We start from the raw sequence: 20,037 nt of genomic DNA, 5'->3' as shown, positions 1-20,037 counted from the left end.
TTCAGTATCGCATGACAACTTGCATGGTCACGGGTGACAGATATAGATAGTTCGTTATAAGTGTCAAAGTCAAATTCATAAACAGCATACGTAATATGTCAGGCGTTCCGCTGGTATTTCACAGTAGCTGGAATGTAGGATTATTTCGCTTCCAGTTTTTATGTTTAAATATAATATAAGATTTGATGTTTTCAGATTTCTACTTTCTCGTGTAAATTAAATATATCCATCCCGTTATATCAAAACAACAACAAAAAAAGTATATTTTGCTTGTAGTAGTTTTTATATAAAGAACGTGTTTAAACCTCTGCCCCAATAAACATTCATAGATATAACAACATAAATCGAATCTAGGCGGTAAACGCATCAGAATAATTAAGTACTAAATATAATAGCTACTTGCCTCAATCTTTATGAAAAGTTAATTCAAGTGAATCATAATTTGTAAAGATAAAAATACAGACACTTGGAAAAGTATCTGGGAACATTTTTTCCAACTCGGCGAAGATTATAAAGTGAAATCTGTTTCCTAAAATAGGTACAAAAATTTTCATAAACGGAATTGAATTTAAACGTTCGATTTAAAGCCAAGATGCAACAAAAATTAGCATACTCCTTTTAAAGTTGGGTAAAAAGACAGAACACACTTTTCCATTCTGCAACTGAAATGAGACTGCAAAGCCTGAATGCACCTTTTACTCAAAAGTAGGTCATTTGACGTTTACTTGTGTTTTTGTACGCCGTTTACGGTTATTTTTGTGCCCTACACAAAAACATAAAGCCACACAGAGACATGGGCCGGGTTAAACCAGCAGCCTTCAACTTTTACTACTTTTTATAGATAGGCCATTGTTGTTGGTATTAGCAATATTCTATAAGTATGAACTTCAACTGAACACTGTTTTTTATTCTCTTATGAACGCGTATATGATCATGAGGAAACTGTCACATCAAAGTCAAAAACATTTCTCTATAAAGGTAACACAATGTGCACTTATGAACGTCAAAAAAATATATCCATCTCCATCCCTATTGGATGTCCCAAAAATTTACGATAGTAGTTTATTTTGCTGGACATAGACAAAATCCATTTGGCAGGAAATAAATCTTATAAATATTATGTTAATGTAAGCTAAAACCGTTTGGTTATAAAGCGCAATAACAGCAGAAACTGTTCTTTGTAAATAATAAAAAATAGTCTTGTTTCTAGTGCAAGACTTCGAGTCTCAGAGAGCATAGATAGTATCAATTCATACGTGGGTTTCATTGTTTATTTTGAAGGAAGATAGTAGCTTTCTGGGTCTATATCTTTGAAACTAAAACGGTTGTTTTGTAGAGATTCAAACCCGGTAAAATTTAACGAGTCGATAAAAGAGATAGATCAAGATTTAAGACTTTTTAAAGAAATACAATACTTTTCTGTAACATTTTTTTAATCATAATATATTTTTCTTATACCAAGGCAACTTCTTGTATGCCAGTATATACAGAAATACTAAGTTATACATATATACAAAGAGGCCACTTTTTTTTTAGGTTTTGATTACAAAGCATTATTTTTTATTTTTCTTAACAATTTCAAAAAATAATATAAAGCATAATCGCCATTTACTGAGTAGGGTAGGGCTTTGTATAAGATAGGATATTTCAATTACTCCCTCCTGTTGTCTCAAGAATTTCGACTTTCCTTATTGAGTTGTGGCACAAGTCATATGCTTATTTGCTTTAATGTATATTATTCTGCACTATTTATTAAACACATAAGTTTATTAAGTTCATTTTTTAAACAGGCCAACTACGGGAACTATGCTTAAAATGCAGCTAAATTGCTGTAAAAAACGTCCATGAAGTCAAATTACAAACTGGTTTGAGACAGCAAAACAACTTATAACATCTTATTCCAAATTTTAAATACATAAGAATAATATTTTAATTTATATAGGTATATATAAATGACAGAGTGAGTAGGATGAGATAAAAAGGAATGACGTAGCATTGACGGAAAACGAGGATCAAAGTGAAAGGGGAAGGAGAACGAGGTACAATAACGAGAAAGCCCGACCTGAATTTTAACAAAAACGAGACCCGGAGATAGTGATAAACAAGTTTCATGCCATTTCGTGTCGAGTTCCGCGACCGAACTCGAATCAACTACTGAGTCAAACGGCAGTCATAAGAACGATTGTCAAAGATAACTTTAATATTGATTGTCTTCAATTTACAAAGGTTTAAAGTTACGAAAAATTACTTTTCATTATTGTCGGACATTAATTAGTCATTAATTTATAGATCTAGCAACATTGACAAATTTTATGTTATTAAAATATAATGTAAATGCCAGCTGATACCAACGCCATGGCTCCGATATATAATAATATATCGTTTAATAAAGTTACTCGGCTGTTCAAATCGCGTAAGCCTGTATGTTAGTCCTTAAGTTTAGGTTTTGGTGTCCTCTCTTCACAATGCCGATTTGTATTTTTAATGTCCTACCAACTCGAACCCAAAACAAAAGGTTTTAGATTCGATGCTCGGCAATTATTTTTATCTAGAATTCTTTGAGATCCTTCTAATTTCATTTCTTGTTACTTCTAATGTGTTTTTCTCTACTTATACATATTTTTATTGAAAGACCTAGGAGCTAATATAGCTGAAGACTACTTATTTCCACGTACATATTCTTCTAAAATATGTTAGTTGTGTAAGTAATGGTGTTGATTCTGATGTATAAACTAAAATAATATTCTGAAAATCTCATTTTTGGCGATTATGTTGAAAATAATTTAAACCGACTAAAGTTTCGATATCGATTTATAAAAAAAAATTGTCCACGGTCTGGAACAGCGAAGACTGGTTATGGACAGAAGCCAACTAGATTATGTTATGTCCTTTGACAAAAATCTATTGGTATTTACATACTTCTACTAAGTTACCTTACAATAAATATTTCAATGTATAAGTTAAAATGAAAAAAAAACACTTGTCTTTAAGTTGGCGATAAAATAAACGATCCATTGAGCCAGGGGCAATGCGATGATTGTTTTTAGAGCCGCGATAAAATTCTGCAAATATGGGTTGAGACTTCGAGGAGAATTCATATAACAGTCACGCCAAGATGGATTGAATACTGGTGTATCCACGCTAAATCTGTATAAGCCTCTGCTACCGAACTGTTAGGCTGTACGGGTTGTGTGTACGTATCTTATGGTTAAGCATATCTTCAGCTATATGGGCGTAATTAACAATTGCTACATCGATAATGTAAATCATTTATTCAATTAGGTAACACAATATACACTTATGCACGTCAATAAAAAACAATAAATAATTATCAGGCATATAATGTATGATGATAAATAATAATATTCGCTTATTAATCGCTTGCGCTGTAAAATGTTTATCGTGAATATACTGGTTCTTAATCATGAAGTTCTTATATAAGGAGTTTCTAAAAAATTGCCACACAAAATCACCGAACCGTGAAAAGTTTGATAACGTTTTTCAAAAGTTCCTGCTTCAGGCACATTTCAGTATATCGTGATGTTTAGCAATTAGGTAACCGCAATGGGAATTACACCATTAAAAGGAAGAAATATTATATAAATTACCCTAATTATTCTCCCGTGTAATTATAGTTAAGTAAATACGCCCTACTAAAGCAAATACCTATATCATCCTAACCTAATATTATAAATACAATTGTGTTACGCTCTCACGACTTTTGTTAAAGGTGTTTAAAGTTCTAGTTCTATATGAATAAATGATTTGACTTTTTTTTGTTAAGCTGAATATAGTAAAGCTTAGACTGTAAAGGCTAACGTTCCCAGTGTTATTTGATAACATCTATATAATTTTGATATGAAAGAATGATTAAATATTGAATTACGTGAACAAAAAATACATTCAGTTTACAATAAAGGTGCATATTTCATCATGCAATCCCTTTATCTATATAACCTTTAGGCATTTGGACAAAACAACATAATAATAAATCTTAATATTATTGTATTTTATTAAGTTTTCATGGAAGTTTATTTTTGAGGTAACGTTTGTTTCGCTTGGGTTGTCTTAAAAAAAATGTGCGGTGAGCGCAGCTGAGCTCATTTATATTTATTCGAATTTTTTAAATTAATATTAAACTAGTGTTATATACAAAGAGTTGTATACAATGTACACACCTCTGGTACCTCGAGATATATATAAGTAACAATAATATTGCGTACAAAAGGTACCAGGGCGTATACCTAGTTAGATAGAAAAGTCCTAACTCTGGGGTAAACGTTCCAGTTAACCAATCGGTTGAGGCGTCGACGTATATCGATGACTTCCGGACTTGGCGTCTCTCCATTTCACTCATTTTCATTTGCCAAATCTTTTTTGTACCACGAAGACGACTCTACTGAAATATAGTATGGATTAGGTTTCAGAGAAAAACTGTCTAGTGTAATTCAATATTTCTCGCAACAAACTCGAATATTCCTCCACAATCACAAAATTCAAAAGGTACACATAAACTGTTCGCATTTGTGTCGTACATCTAAAAATTAATTAATGTTTAAGCCGTTAAGAGGTTTAGGAATGTTTAACGTAACGACATTGTTACAACAAAAAGCCTCAGTAAAAAGTCTAAATTCGCCCTTGAATTGAAAATTAACAAAAAATTAATTGAAATTTCTTTTTCCAACATGCCACAGACGTGTTCCCTTCGGGCGTTTTTACATTTTTTCTATGTTAAATAAACATTGTTTCAAGCGTAATTTTAAAATTACAACTAGAGACGTGGTCTGGTTTTGATACGAGTACTTTTTGAATATTTTGAGTGATAATGAGAATTTTTTTTTAGCGCGATAACATCCTATCATTGGCTTGGTGACAATGCTATTTGGCCCGCGAGTGTGTTGGTGACCTTTTCGGACGATGATCATTGTATTAATTTAAAATACCTCTATACTTCGCAATCAGTTGTGGAAAGATAGGAGTGGAATGTAAAATCCTTGAGTACTTATACATCTCTACGAAACAAACAATTTTACGTACCTAGTAGATTTTCTATATCGTTATTTTCTTTATAAATTGATAGGATTAAAATCAAGTACGGTAAATTGAAGAGGTAGAGGTTTCATCTTAATAGGGCTAAAAAGTGGTGTTGTCTATATCAAACAAAACGGACATTTAAAATGCACTCGAAATTGGGGTTTCATTGTCTATCAGATTTCAAAAGGTGCCATGGGTTGTTGGAAACCAAACACGGTTAATTGTTGAGTGGTTTTATTTTAAACGTGGACTTAAAATTTTGTAATGAATACATATTAAGGTTACACAAACAACTTTTTATATTCATAAGAAGGCATATTCGTTGTTAATTTAATGTATGTTTGTAAATTTGTAAATAAAACTGTATCTGCCTTTCCGTACAAAACCAATAAGGCGACATATATTCGGTATATGTCGGAGCAATGGCGCTGGTATCAGCTACCACTCTCATTATATGTCACATAGCGCGTAAATTGATAACGTCAACGGCTAATCAGTTTATAATCGTTGATATTTGTGGTTTACTCGTTTTGTCCATGTTGCTAGATCTATAAATTACCGACCGATAGTCTGTAGTAATAGTAATTTCATACTCATTATTATTAATGTCAGAGCAATGGCGTTAGTGTCAGCTGCCATTGTCATTATAATATCATAACATCAAAGTTAAATTATAGGTGGTTTATTTGACTTTTCAATGTTGCTAGATCTAAAAAAATTAAGACTCTTTGATAGTCTATAGTAATAGTGACTCTATAGTCATTATTATTATATAAAAGTAATTTATCATAACTTCAAACCTTTGAAACTTAAAGACAAAATTAATTGTATGATACTCGTTCCTATGACTACCGATGGACTCTGTAGTCGATTCGGGATCGGTCGCGGAACTAGACATGAAGTACTTTTTTATACAAACACTGGTCGGTGCGGCCCTCAGTTTTATTAAGCTGCGAAACGTCTGATGCCAATAAACAAATTTTTTGACTTCATTATTTTCAACTATTTACCTGCAGGTCTCCTGTATTTGTTAAAATTCTGGTCGTGTGTCGTTAGACGACAAAACATATCGTTCATCATCAGTTTTTACTCTCCACTTCCTACCTTCCTTTTTCCACGCATAATTCTTGAGGACTGGTTCCTGCACCATTATTTAGGTGCTGCCCCCGTTCCCGTGACTCTCCTCGTCCATAATCCATTCCCTTATCTCACTCCGTCATATATAATATTCATCTTTTTATGAAAAGGACCATTATGTATTTAATAGTGGTTGAGAGAACTGACAACACTGAGAATTAATGTAGTATTGAAGAAAACTGATCCTAATCCTAGCATGATATAGATCCCTAGTATTTTGAGAAAGCATCCTTATAATGAAAAGCGTTTAGTTAAAAGTATAAAAAGGCAAGCATTTGTATTAATAAATAATTGTTGCCTATGACAAAAGTTTGTCAATTATTATTAACTAATTTTAATCTGTTAAAACGTATCTTTTAAATGGATTTATTTAACCAAATAGGATTAACACGTATCTTTACTTAAACCTATGTTCTCCCTAAAAGCCTTACATGATTTTAAATAATGAAAAGCGTACAATGAGGGTGACATAATAAATTCACATAATTATGCGCTGACCCAGTTACTGAGATCGCTCATGTTACTATTTATGATTAGGGGACATATTTTTGGTCAAAATTAAACTTTGTAAGACTCAGTGGTTACAGGTATTTCCCAAATTCGTTTTGGTTTAAGATTCTTGACTTCGATATACTCGTACTCGTGCGTATGTATAAATATTTTTTGTTTGTATTGTGTGTTAGATAACACAATTTATATTAAAATTGTCTCCATTTCATAGCTCGGACGAGCGCTGTACAAGTAATCGAGTAGGTACAAGCGTTTGCTAGAATCGAATACAAAAGGTTGAAGGCTCGAAACTAATAGTTTTCATGTACAACCCTCCAATTTCATCTAAATAACTGAATAAACTCATTAAATATGTATATTAAATAAAAATATAACGTTTAAATTAAGGTTCTAATTCCACCAATTGCAAGTCTTCAGGCCATTTAACTGGATTTCACTTAAGGCTGAAAATATACCGTGACTTTGTAGTCGAATTTAATACGAAATAACTTATTATTCTTATTTATTTAACTTTTTATTAGTTTAATCAGAACAGGAGTATTTACAATCAGAAGCAATCGTGTACCACGCACACCGTTAGATCTTTCTCGTATCAATTCATAATTAGGCAACGACGAATCGTACTTAAGTTAGCAAGTTAATTGTTACCCATACAATAAAGTAAACAGTTTTAGGTGATCACTAGTATTGTCAGTTACTTATTAAAACTCCCTAAAACAGAGCTTTTAGAGCAGTGTTGGCCCAGTGGTTCATCGTGCGACTCTCATCCCTAAGGTCGTAGGTTCGATCCCCGGCTGTGCACCAATGGACTTTCTTTCTATGTGCGCATTTAAAATTCGCTCGAACGGTGAAGGAAAACATCGTGAGGAAACCGACATGTCTTAGACCAAAAAAGTCGACGGCGTGTGTCAGGCACTGGAGGCTGATCACCTACTTGCCTAATAGATTTAAAAATGATCATGAAACAGATTCAGAAATCTGAGGCCAAGACCTAAAGAGGTTGTAGCGCCACTGATTTTAAAACAGAGCGTTTGCTGTAAACGTTAATTCACACAAACATATGAATACCTGGTTAAATTATTAAATGTATTGTTATCACAACAGTCACGGGCACAACAACCTCCTAGTCTCTGCTTTATTATTTAATTGGTATTTGGAAACATATTTGCGCTCTGGCTTCCGCAGTGCTAGAGAAAGTAGTTGAAGGGAAGGGCATTTGTTCAAAGTTGAATTCTACACCTAATAAATAGGGGAACATTTTCTTTTCAAAACTATTATAAAAACTCATTGTATTTAAGTATTATATTCACGGATGCGTTCATATTAACGGATTGGCGAAGAGACTTAGTTCTGCAGCTTACGCGGTTAAAAAGATTCGCTCACTAACTGATGTCGATACAGCTAGTTTTGTTTATTTTAGTTAATAATGACTTATGGCTTATTATTATGGGGCCATGCTGCTGATGTCGAAACTATTTTCATCCTGCAGAAAAGGGCTATCGTGCAGTCTATAATTTAAAATGTAGGGAATCTCTGAGAGATAAATTCAAGGAAATTAATATACTTACCTATCCCTCGCAATATATTTATGAAAATATTATGTATGTATACAAAAATAGTGATAAGTTTACTAGAATAGAACATACGCACCATGTTAATACACGGAACAAACGCAGGCTGCAATTTCCCCGTACTAGACTATGTAAAGTAATTCCTTTTTTGGGAAAAGGGATACTTTTCTTTAATAAATTCCCAGAGACCTTTTTATCTCTGCCTTTTAATAAATTTAAGAAATGTATTATAGAAAAGCTGTGTAAAAAGGTCTTCTATAAAGTCAACGATTATCTAGTTGATAAAAAGGCCTGGGACTAGTGCTAGACAGGCTACTTCTAATTAATTTGCGATATTTGTTTTAAAATAAGTGTTGTTTGATGATTTGCTATTTTAAAAGAGTACCGAGAGTTTTTTACGCCGGCTTTTTCTCTCGGCCTACACCCTCTGTCTTCTTTGTCGATGTGTAGGGAATTATAATTTAACTAGCTGACCGGGCAAACGTCGTTTTGCCATATCACTTATAATAAAAAAATAGGGGTTAATCGTAGAGGGGCGAAAGTTAGGGGTTGTATGTATTTTTGTATGTTGTATCATAAAAAAATAGAAATTAAAAATTTTATGTAAAAAATAAAAATAAAAATTTAGGGGTGGACTACCCCTAACATTTAGGGGGATAAAAAATAGATGTTGGCCGATTCTCATCACCGGATAAGCACAAAAAATTTCATCAAAATCGGTCAAGCCGTTTCGGAGGAGTATGGCAACGAAAATTCAAGATAATATTTCGTATATTCAAGATAAGAATGCTTGGAAACATGCTGGTCGTGCTCCATAGGACAATCATAGAGCCTGGACAAAATCAAATTGGTTGCTGATTTTTTGCTTTAGCATATTTTTGTTATTATTATTATTTTTTTATAATGCTACAAATGTAATTATTTTTTTTTGTATGTCACACACTGTTTTGTTATGTTTTTTTAATACTTTTATTACTCTTTAATGTTAATATTCTACGGTTTCGATATTTGTAAATATGTGAGGAACATGTATACTAACTTTTTTAGTATAGTAGTTTATGCTAAGAGTACATTGTCTTCACATATAATTATTTAACAAATGTAACAAAATATTGTAAACCTATTTTAAAAGAGTAAGTGTGGAGTTTCTTGCCCATTCTTCTCCACACGAAACTACCTTTTGGAAGGGGCAACTAGAATCTTCTTTATATATATATATATGCCATTTTAGATGGTCTAATTGAAATAAAATATTTGACTTTGACTTTGAAAACTGTGACACGAGAATTTTATATATTAGATGACGTGGAATAAGTGATACCAATATCTATCGAGTGAATGCTAAGCAAAACTTTATACAATTTTTTATGTTTTTTTTTATTCACAACACTGTCAATTTGACAGTATAAGCTTAGCTTAAGTACGCTTTACAAATATCACTAAGCTTAACTTACTTAAGTCTACTTTTGGATTAGCCATATTTAAGTAATTGTGATTTGTTAGAGACAGACCAATATTTAGTTAAGTTAGTGCAATTACACTGAATGTCTTAAAAAAAACGAGAAATAATAATTAATACGTAATAAAAGTTTTTGTTTTCTCATATTTAAGGCTTAAAAGGTTTTTATTTTAATTATATTAAAAAAAAACTATTAATGTCACTGCTCAGTTACATCAAAATAAATAGTCTATTATCACATTAAATGCCATAAAATTGGACAAAAGCCCGCTATCTCAAGAAGCCATAAAGTGCCATTGACTATGAAATACAGTTAGCCAAATAACCACGACGCAATATAATATGGTGTAGGAAGATGTCAAATACTATTCACTTTTAATCACATACTTAACTAGCGTTGCTAAAAAGTAAGTCGAATTTTGATGATACCTAGTACCTACTAGGTATCAGTAGTTAACTAAGAAACCAAAGTTTTGATTTATAGAGTATTATGATAAAAACAACTACTATTAATCAACTGATCAAGTACGTTGGTTGCGAAAATATACTTCTTCTCTCAAGTCTAAGTAAGTCAGTTTTAGCGCTATTTCAACTCCCTAAAAATTATGGTAAGTCTATCTGAGTCATGTTTTGTCCTTATTGGTGCTAAGCAATGCTAAATGAAAGAAAATGCCGTTGGTACTCTTCTTTTTATTTAATTTATTCCTTAAAAAATATGTTGTTAGTTTACCATTAAAATAACTTATTATTAAAATAAGTTGTAACCTGTGTTAGATTATCTTCTTCATCATTGGATGAGATTCTCAGCGTTAGTACAATAAACAAACCAACAGATTATTGTAACATACTGCCCGTGCGTGCAAACCATATATCTTTTGCCCTGTTATGCCAACAATATATTTACCTGCGCTATAAAAAACACATAAACTTGTTATTATATTTTTTTATGTGACAACCCTCGGCTTGTTGATTTAAGAGGTAATTTAAGGCTAACTTTAGCGTATTATTGTAAAAGGCCCTTTCTCGTTATCTTACGTTATCTGAGAACGAAAACTTGTGTTAATTTATTTATTTTGAATTAGCATAAAAAGGGGTTGATATTAATATAAATACGTTAATGGAAAACGCTTTAAGTGCTATTTATTGTTGTAATTAATCATTAAGTTATTGTTTGTATATGTTATATTATTATATTAGCCAAGGAGGTATCGAGGACTTCTTTTATTAATTCTAGCAGATAGAATAATTGACGGCTGACGGTGATCTCTCGCTGGACTAGATTGCAGAAAAGCACTCAAAGTGTCTATCAAACCTATTTCTCTCAAATACATTATTACCATATGCTCAACCTACATAGTAATAATAAAAACAAAAATTAGATAAATATAAATTTAAAAAGTTTGCTCCCTGTGGCAGTGTACCTTTAATGCTGGCGTTTCCTCGCTGTATTGCGATGATTCGAGGAAAACACCAGCTCTGGAGTCACTATCCACCAGATGCCAACTTAAATCTTTAATTAGTGCCTGTGCACTTGAACCCCAAGGCCGTGGGCCGTCTCTACTCCAAAGGGAACAAAATCAAAGTTGGAGAAAAGATTCCTATATTTGAACCGTTCATTATATTTCTCTCAGTTGCTCCAATTAGTACTAAATCTATCACTCACCAAGCTTATTAATATTCCCGTGCTGGTGCTGATGATGATGCTGTTGTGGTTGCTGCTGCATCAGCGCCGGATGTGGCAGCTGCAGCAATTTGGGCTCCAACTTGGTGGCCGCTGCGACCGGGATGGGCCCGGCGTTGGTCATTGTCGTCATCGTCGCTGCTGGCATCATAATTGTTGACATGGCTAGCATTTTGACCTCACCACCCTAATTCTTACAACCTCATTTTTCTCTACACTAGTCTCCTTCTAGGTTAACTCTCCCGGAGAGTTATTATCAAATAATTATCACGTTTTGTTAAAAATAAAGGTTAACTAATCTAACTGCGTCTGTCATTGGAATTTATTAGATATCAACGTAATAATTCTGTGGCTGTACTTTCGATATTTGAAGGTTATTTAGTAACGTTAAAAGCAGTGTTATTTTAAAACGTCTTCATATTAAAAAAAGTGCGTGCGTACAAGGGACACATGTCAGAAGTGAAACTTCTTTGGAAAACTAATTTTTAAATCTTGTTCATATTTATACAAATCTAAAACTTTAGATTTCCGAGACTTAGAGGGAGAGAAAAATGAATATATGTATTAGGAATTTAATGAAATTAAATGTCATTAAAATATTAAGTGTCGAAAATTAATACAAATAATAAATTTAATTCTTCGATAATAAAAACACGTGACATTTTAATTTACAATTCGTCGTTTGAGATTTCAATAAATTTGCATAAAATACTAATATTTCGTAAATTCTCTTTACGAAATTTTAATTTTAAAAATATAATGTCTGTAAAGTAATTCGCCCTTCTCACTCTCTCTCAATCGGCCTCAATCGTATTTCAGAATTTCCTTTAATAATAACGTTTTACATACTTTTAGATTACTTTAAGTAAAAAAGCAATTTTTCAAAGCTAAACGTGCTAAGTCGTGCCAAAATTGAATGTGTGCTAAAAATGGTATTTCTTAAGAAAATACTTTATATGCTAATGTTAAATTATGCGGGTGATTACTGCTTATTGAGGCGAAGAGAATTATTATGAGCATTTTGACTCTTTATTCAGTGCTGAAGAATGACTTCCCATCTAGTTTATCCATTTAATTTTTTTTAATTTGATCATTAATAATTTGTTTTCGTATTTTTCAATAATGGATATTTGTATCAGATTTTAGTTCAGTTATCTTTGATCGTCTCATTAACAGAATACGTTACACAAATCACCTATGTTTGTTATAGATAAATTCGAAATCGATTCAAAACAGAACAGTATGTTAATATATAATATTAACAGTTAAAGCTTATATGTAATTATGTACGCATAAAGCTCTAAGTGACTTAGAAACCCACTTAGCCGTAAGTAAAAGCCTGCTGCGTTCACATTAAGGGCAAATATACACGCATTACTAGTGGATGACTTTGTCAGCACTAGCTTAGTTGTAACTTAGCCTATTTACTCAGATTCTAACTGTAAAAATATATTATGTCCGGTGGGTAACGCACTTGGCATCATCTGAGGAACTGGTTTTGATAGGTTTGTTTATTCAGTATGCTTTATTCCTAGCAAAATAATAATAATGTTATTTACCCAAAGTATAGCCTGATGAGGCTAAGGGACGTAAAGTATTTTTACAGTGAACGTTCCACTCCTGTACAAGTCAAGCCGGAATTCGGTAATTCAACTGTACGTTTTAATGTCCACGCCCTTTGAGTACGGTTAGCAATTGAAAATATCGTAATTATTTAAACCGGATTTTCTTATTGGAAAAGACACAAGACTTATGAAGAAATTTAATAATTGAACCGCATAAACAGTTATAATTCCCTAAAATTCGATAACAAATGTTCTATATGTATATTTGTATAAACGAAATAAGATATATCATTATCGTTACAAACGTATATTATCTTAGAATAAAATAAAAATGCAAATAAATAAGAAAAAAGTTAAATTCTTTCAGCTCAACGTAGATGCAGTAAATATGTTTTTACGTAAGTTGCTGTCGCTACCGCTGTCACACAAAAAGGGTGAAATGTCGCCGCATTTGAGGACATTTGCCAAATTTTCGTAGAAATGTGTGTGTGTTAGGGTTGCCGTATACTTTTAATACGATTTCGTATTTGTGAAGTTCCAATATATATATATGCAACTTATATATAACGTATTTAAAATTACAATAAGACGTGGTTTACTGACCATGTGACCACTTCATGTTCGTTTATTGTATTGTTACCAATCTTATTTGAGAAGAAAGAACAATAGAGAATTCCGATATAGAAATACGAAAATTGTATAATAGATAGTAAAAGCGAAAAATGAATGCGGTATTTCCTTCATAAATAATTTATGTTTATGAGCCGTTCAGTGTAATCTAACCCTAAGTTAATACGCGAAAAGGGTCCGTGCGTTTGTGTGCGTGAGATCAATAAACCCCAGTAGAGATGTTTGTTGATACACTATCTTATGATAACACGGGCAGATTCGTTGTGGACTCGAAGAAATATACGCGACTATCATATTTAAAATATGTACCGCGGTTCTGCCAAGTGCCATATCTACTTGATTATGGCAACATTGCAATAAGCGTCATCATTGATATGAATTATCTTTCAACTTGACATGGCACTCTCTCGCTAACCTACGAGTATAATAGTTTTATTTAAATCTGTAGTATTAGACAATAATCGGGAACTCGCAGCACTTCTTCACATCAACTCACCTAGAAGCTTATGTTTCTTTAAATAAACACGAAACGTTTAGATTATTTTTCTTACACTATTGTGAAGTTGTAATAGTGTTTCATGCGTTGTAGAATGATAATGATTTAAATAGAAACACTTTTCCCTATTAAGTGTGTACGTTTTAGTAAAATTTTATCTTCTTACACTTCTTTATAAAAGAAACTGGATACACAACAGGTGATTCACAAATCTTTCTTTTTCTCAAATTCGTAAGTTGATGAACTCTTGGTAAAGAATAATTAACATTGACAAATAATGGCTTTGTTTAAGGTATCTAAGAAACCTCGATTGCTCTTGAAGCAGCTCTCAACTAAATAGCTCTCAAGGCTCACCTCTTAAACAATAGATACTTAGGCGTTATTTAAGTATCAAATGGGGTTTAAGAGGTAAAGAAAATTTTAAGAAAATTGGTTGCTTTAATCAGTACTAAGGTCGGCAATAACTTGTTCTTATTGCTAAATTTAATTTAATCTCAACCCTATTTTTGTTAAAAAAACATTTGCAAAATTAAACTATAAAGATGCATATAAAATATTTAATTGTTTGCACGCTTAAAACTTTGAAAATGGTAAAAATATATGCGAATGAAAAATGTATTAAACTATCTATTGAATCTACTAAACATATCCTACGTGGTAGACATGGAACTCTTTTGACATCACAGGAAAAGCTATAAATACAGCATATAACATAAAACGTATTTTCCTCAAAAAACCTATTATACATCAAAAAAAAAACCGCGTGTGAAGTTTGTATGTTCATAGATAATTTCATAATAACTCAATGGACGCTATCACACATTTTCAGTATTTGTCCTTATAATTTGCCTTTCATCCTGTCTCCATCTGGTCCAACTGCAACCGCGTATGACAAAAATCATAAATACAGTTGAACATGCAAATGGCTTCATGAATATAAAAAAACAACGTTTGGATCGCAACTCCTTTAACCCGAGTATCAAGACAAATACCTTTTTTGGGTCCGTTATCACCGTATAGAATACGCCTCTCACGTGAACATTTTTATACAATTTCCCCAGCCAGTGTCGCAAACACAGCTGCCCAAAACCATGGCTTACGCTTTGTGCATACAAAATACAAAGACGATTAATAATTCTATGGAAAAAATATTCACATTTTGTTTGCAACCAGCCGCCGTACGATACTGTACGTATATAGTTAGTTATTTATCTTATTCAGATTATTAGTTAAAAAAATGATTCGCAAGCTGGGTAACAGTTACGTTAGACATATTATTGAAGTTATTATTACAAAATTAGCAATGTTTGTTTCAAAAACATATTCGTAAAAAGCTCGGTTTTAATAACATAACGAGATTTATTTTTGTAAGGCGTACAGCATTTCATAAATAATAATTTTATTTATAAAGACGGACGATTGGATAAAGATATACTTCATTGTGAACGTTTATTCGCTGGACTTTGAACAGGATATTCGAAAGTAAAACATTTCAATACTGAGTAGTGACCATTCTCAAATAAAAAGTATTCAAAAGAACCGCTACGAAGTACCTAAGTATTTTTAGTTATCAAAATTTATGTCATTTAAGCTATCTGGATATTTAAAAAAAAAGTGTTGTGATGTGAAAAAGTGGCTGATGCAAAGGGATCAAATATTTACGTCCAAAGATTATGATTGTTTCAATATTATTTACGGTGTGTCGTCCTTTCAGACACAGCCTTTATGACCTATTTCTAAAGATAGAATATTAGAACCTGTGTCTTTTCCTTTAACGACGCCCGGGCAATCTGCAACAAAGGAATATAATCTTTAACCTTTATTATATAAAACATTTATTATTACTAAAGTGTTGCGTATTTGATGACATATTATACATTAAGATAGAAATCGGATTTCGAGAGATCAGACAACTACTTTCATCTCGCAAGAAATCTCTTGATCCAAGGGGAATTTTAATGTTACACTGAATAATGTGGAATGTACGAGTAGTTGACTCTAGAGAGGGCTAATGCCTTTGAAAACGTACGTTATTTTTTAAAAAGACACAAAAACGGCGTTGTATTTTATGTGTTCTGTAGTTCTCAAACCCCTACCACGTCCGTAAAGTGAGTCTAACAACATTTTTGGGCATTCTTATAATTTAACAGAAAATATTACGATTGGCGTAATTATGAAACATTGCGCTTTAAAGTTCACTATGCATTAAAAAGATTTACGTCTCGAACTTCCTGTTAGAGCTATGTTTCACCTAAGTCTTTTAAAGGATAAGTACTTTCGGACTTCAAACAGCGACAGCGATTCCAATCCGACATTTTTGTTTGCCATTTCGGTGTAATATCCGTTGCGATGATGCCGCAGCGAAAACCTAACAATGCACTGTTACTGTTAGATGTTACTGAGTACGCGCGAGTATTTCGTACGACCTGGGGAGTTCGAATGCAAGATACGTGATAACAAAAAAATTGTAAAGTTGATTATTTTTACATTGTCATTTTGTTTTTCAAACACGCAAAATCTCCCCTGCGTTCACAGAATTGCTTAATTCTCAGTAAATGAGATGTAAAATTTTATGATTAATATTTGTAAATAAAAAAGCAACATTGACTTTTTCAAATTCTATTACATAAAATACACATACACACACACAACTATTAGTCATCATCTAACCGACTACGCGTACCGTTGCTTACCGATCGATTTTTAAAATCATTTTAAAACTACATCTCATGTACAAATTACTGAAAAATGTATGACTATCTCTTTCTCACTCTCACTTAGGTCTCGAAATGGAGTTCGACCGTGCTCTGTCTCGCTATTTTCGCGCATGCGTATAACAAGTTTCTTTGTTAAGGGTATTTGTGTGGCAATGAATAGTTTATTTAATGAATTTCTTGTTATACAACTATTTCGCTTAGATTCTCTCGTTGAGTAATGCTGAATTAATTAGCTAACTAACCGAGAATAACATGGATTAGCTTATACCTATTCCTTCGAAGATTAGTTGTTTAAGTTAAAAAACTGATTTAATATATTCTTTAATAAGAGAAATAAGGTTACAAAGAATAATGTTTTTGAAATTGCCGTTAATAATAATAATTTCTTCAAAAGAACACTGTGACAACATGAAAAACGTAAAGGTTTTAATACTTAAAAGAAATTTAAAGACTAATTTTCTTTATTTTAGTAACATTTTCTTTGAAAACCACTTAAAGCTGGTTTGTTATTAAGAGCTTCTTTATTTAAATAGGCCTTGATGTGACCAGCCAAGAAAGCAGCCGAGTCTTTTACATAATTTTTTATACTAACATACCACAAGTGATTTTATACCTTAAGTTAGTTTTTCAGTACACTAAAAATTGTATAAAATTTATTAAAGACCCTAGAAAAATTAATATACCTACCTAAATTACATATTAGACAAATACTTTATTATTCACAGAAGGAAGTAATTTTTATTATGTTTCTATTAATTGTTAGCCATTATGAAACCCTAATCTTTAAGTTGTTGAATGGATTCGGACGGATTAGATGAAGCAACAGGCTTTGTTTCAAACTGAGGCTTGGCCGAGAAGGAGTTTACCGTTATCAAATGATAATCAAGAAATCAAGGAACGATTGAAGGCAATTAAATTATTCAAATACATATGGTCATAATTGTACGACCAGTGTGATATTATAAACATTGATTTTAGTCCCCCTATAGGGTAAGAATTCACACGCACAATTCTTTTTTATTTAAAAATTTGATTTTAAGAGACAATTAATATGAAAAGTTTAGCTGTAATTGAATCTTTAGCGGATTGAAAATGTCCACAATGTTTAAGCATCTGAGCAAGGCATTTGGTTTTTGTTTTAAGAAAGCCAAAACATTATGTTAACGCCTACTATTCATAACAATAAAGACATGAGTAATGAAGGAGTATAATTAACAATATTATTTTAGTTCGTGAGTTGCGTGTAAGCTTACGTTAGGTTTGTTGCTCATTGAATGCTATAAACTAATACACATCTATCTTGGGGTGTACGAGTATGTATACTTAACACTCATTTCGTATTACGACAGAGTTTAGCGTACAATTGGTAGCACACATAAAGTGGCAATATCTTTGGATCGTGACAAGTGACGGATGTGATATCTCTATGATAAAAAGAGTTAAGAGCTGTAGCAGAAGGGCAGTAACCAACGCTCTTCTTAAAAGTACGAGACGTTATTTTTAAGGCTTTCTATTTCCGTAACAATATTTTTCGTATTCTTACGCGTTTAGTACGCAGAGTGTAGTAACGTAGTATATCAATGAAATATGTGAAAGTAAATTAATAAAAAATTAATGATAGCGTGAAAAATTCCATTCCCTTGACATAAAGTAATAGTTTGACATTTAGTGGGTTTGAGGTTTTATTCAATGATTGCATGTTACCTTATCACTCAGTTTCAACACGAAATACAGCCTTATTTCTATATATATATATTATAAAGGTGTGCCCATTTTAACGTAATCATGTTATTAGTAACTTGACCTCACGACTTCATTCGTACTGAATGTAAAACTAAACTAATTAAAATATGGCATTCCACAGTTAATTAACAAAATTGTGTTAAAATATAGTCTGGAATAGATTTGGAGTATTTTTAATTCATGAATTTATTCGTAGTGACAGTATTTTATAAATAGTTTCTTTATATATGCAAGTAGTTTCACCATCTTTATAGCCGTGGTAAAATCTTAATTATTCATAGAATATGGCATATACGAAGGTGGTGGTTAGAGTAAGAAGTAAGCATTTATATAAACAAGTAAATATAATTTTAATGAATTAAAAGACATTAAGATTGTTCAAAGTGAGTATGTTTTGTTTGTTTATTATAAAAGCCCGCTTACAAGATTGTTAATTTAGCTAATTAAATTATTTACGATGTATATAATCGGCCAAGTTGAGGTTTCTTTGATTTATATAGAAAGACAGCATTCACTTGTCTGGGTTAAGACAGCCTTGTATTATTAGACGGCCTATATTAAGGTGTTTCTCGTTCTTTGATGATTTTCTTTGTGCTTCCATAACAATGACAAGGTACGACTTAACATTTGAGCCTTAATTATGTCGTTTTTAACTGAAATATACAAATTAAATGACAAAATTGAATGAATACAACACAAAATCGTTGTCCTATTTTTGGTTAGAAAGGTTTGTTTTGCCACATTATCAAAAACCGGCAATCTACTTTGCACTTCATTTTTTGAGGGGCAAAACAGGCTGTAAACAGTATTTCGGATCCCGGAGGCAAGCCCTGCTGCTGCTGTCTTAGTAGAGCTGACGAACTGGATATATTTGATGGAGTGTTGGGAAGACTGAGAGAAGAATGTAAGATGTTTTGATATTTAAATAGAGTTATAAAATTTGATTTGAATCAGACCAAAGGAATACAAAAACATAAGTTTAGTTTTAAAAAAATCCGTTTTGAAAAGCTATCGCTCAGTGCATTTGTTTGAAGTTGGCTCAAGTTTGGCCAATCTTAAGTTTAAATGAAACAGCCGTCATTCGTCTTCATTCATAATTATTCAAACAACTTTACTTAAAGAAACTTCATTCTCTTGTGTTTCATTAAAATATAAATAAGTTTAAAACATTGCAGAAAGAAAATAATACCCTCATTACTTTGGAGTCTCTCAGAATGTTGTAAGCTTTTCAATATATGTCTGTGAATTACACATATTTCTAAGTATCACTTAATTCCCTATGTAACATTAATTCAGTTATTAAATAAAATCGTCTACATAAGTATAAGTAGGTCATGTTTTAGCATCGGTTAAAAAGGACATGTGTCAACCCTAATTTGTAGATTAGCCAAGTCAACACCCTCGCTTTGGGTGTTCGAAAACCCCTTCGTAAAAAGTACAAAGGCTAAATTGGGACAACGTGGACAAAGTTTAAAATCACCCGAACTATTCCTT

General features: G+C 32.1%; 1 protein-coding gene across 3 annotated transcripts in view; it reads right to left on the bottom strand.

The window, feature by feature from the left end:
- LOC125061598 (cytotoxic granule associated RNA binding protein TIA1) overlaps positions 1 to 20,037 on the bottom strand; it is a 102,603-nt gene that overhangs the window by 20,454 nt on the left and 62,112 nt on the right. The window contains exons 3-4 of one of the 3 annotated variants that reach the window (XM_047667100.1): positions 15,841 to 15,873; positions 11,375 to 11,530 (exon numbers count right to left, since the gene is read on the bottom strand). In XM_047667100.1, the coding sequence (XP_047523056.1) occupies positions 11,375 to 11,530; positions 15,841 to 15,873 (189 nt within the window). Of the gene's footprint in view, positions 1 to 11,374; positions 11,702 to 15,840; positions 15,874 to 20,037 lie in introns of all 3 variants that reach the window. The other 2 variants (XM_047667102.1, XM_047667101.1) reach the window with 2 other exon arrangements.

This window comes from Pieris napi, chromosome 23 (assembly GCF_905475465.1).
Source record: "Pieris napi chromosome 23, ilPieNapi1.2, whole genome shotgun sequence".
Lineage (NCBI taxonomy): Eukaryota > Metazoa > Arthropoda > Insecta > Lepidoptera > Pieridae > Pieris > Pieris napi.
The sequence above is the reverse complement of the archived record's forward strand: the minus strand, read 5'-3'. Positions and strand labels throughout refer to the sequence as shown.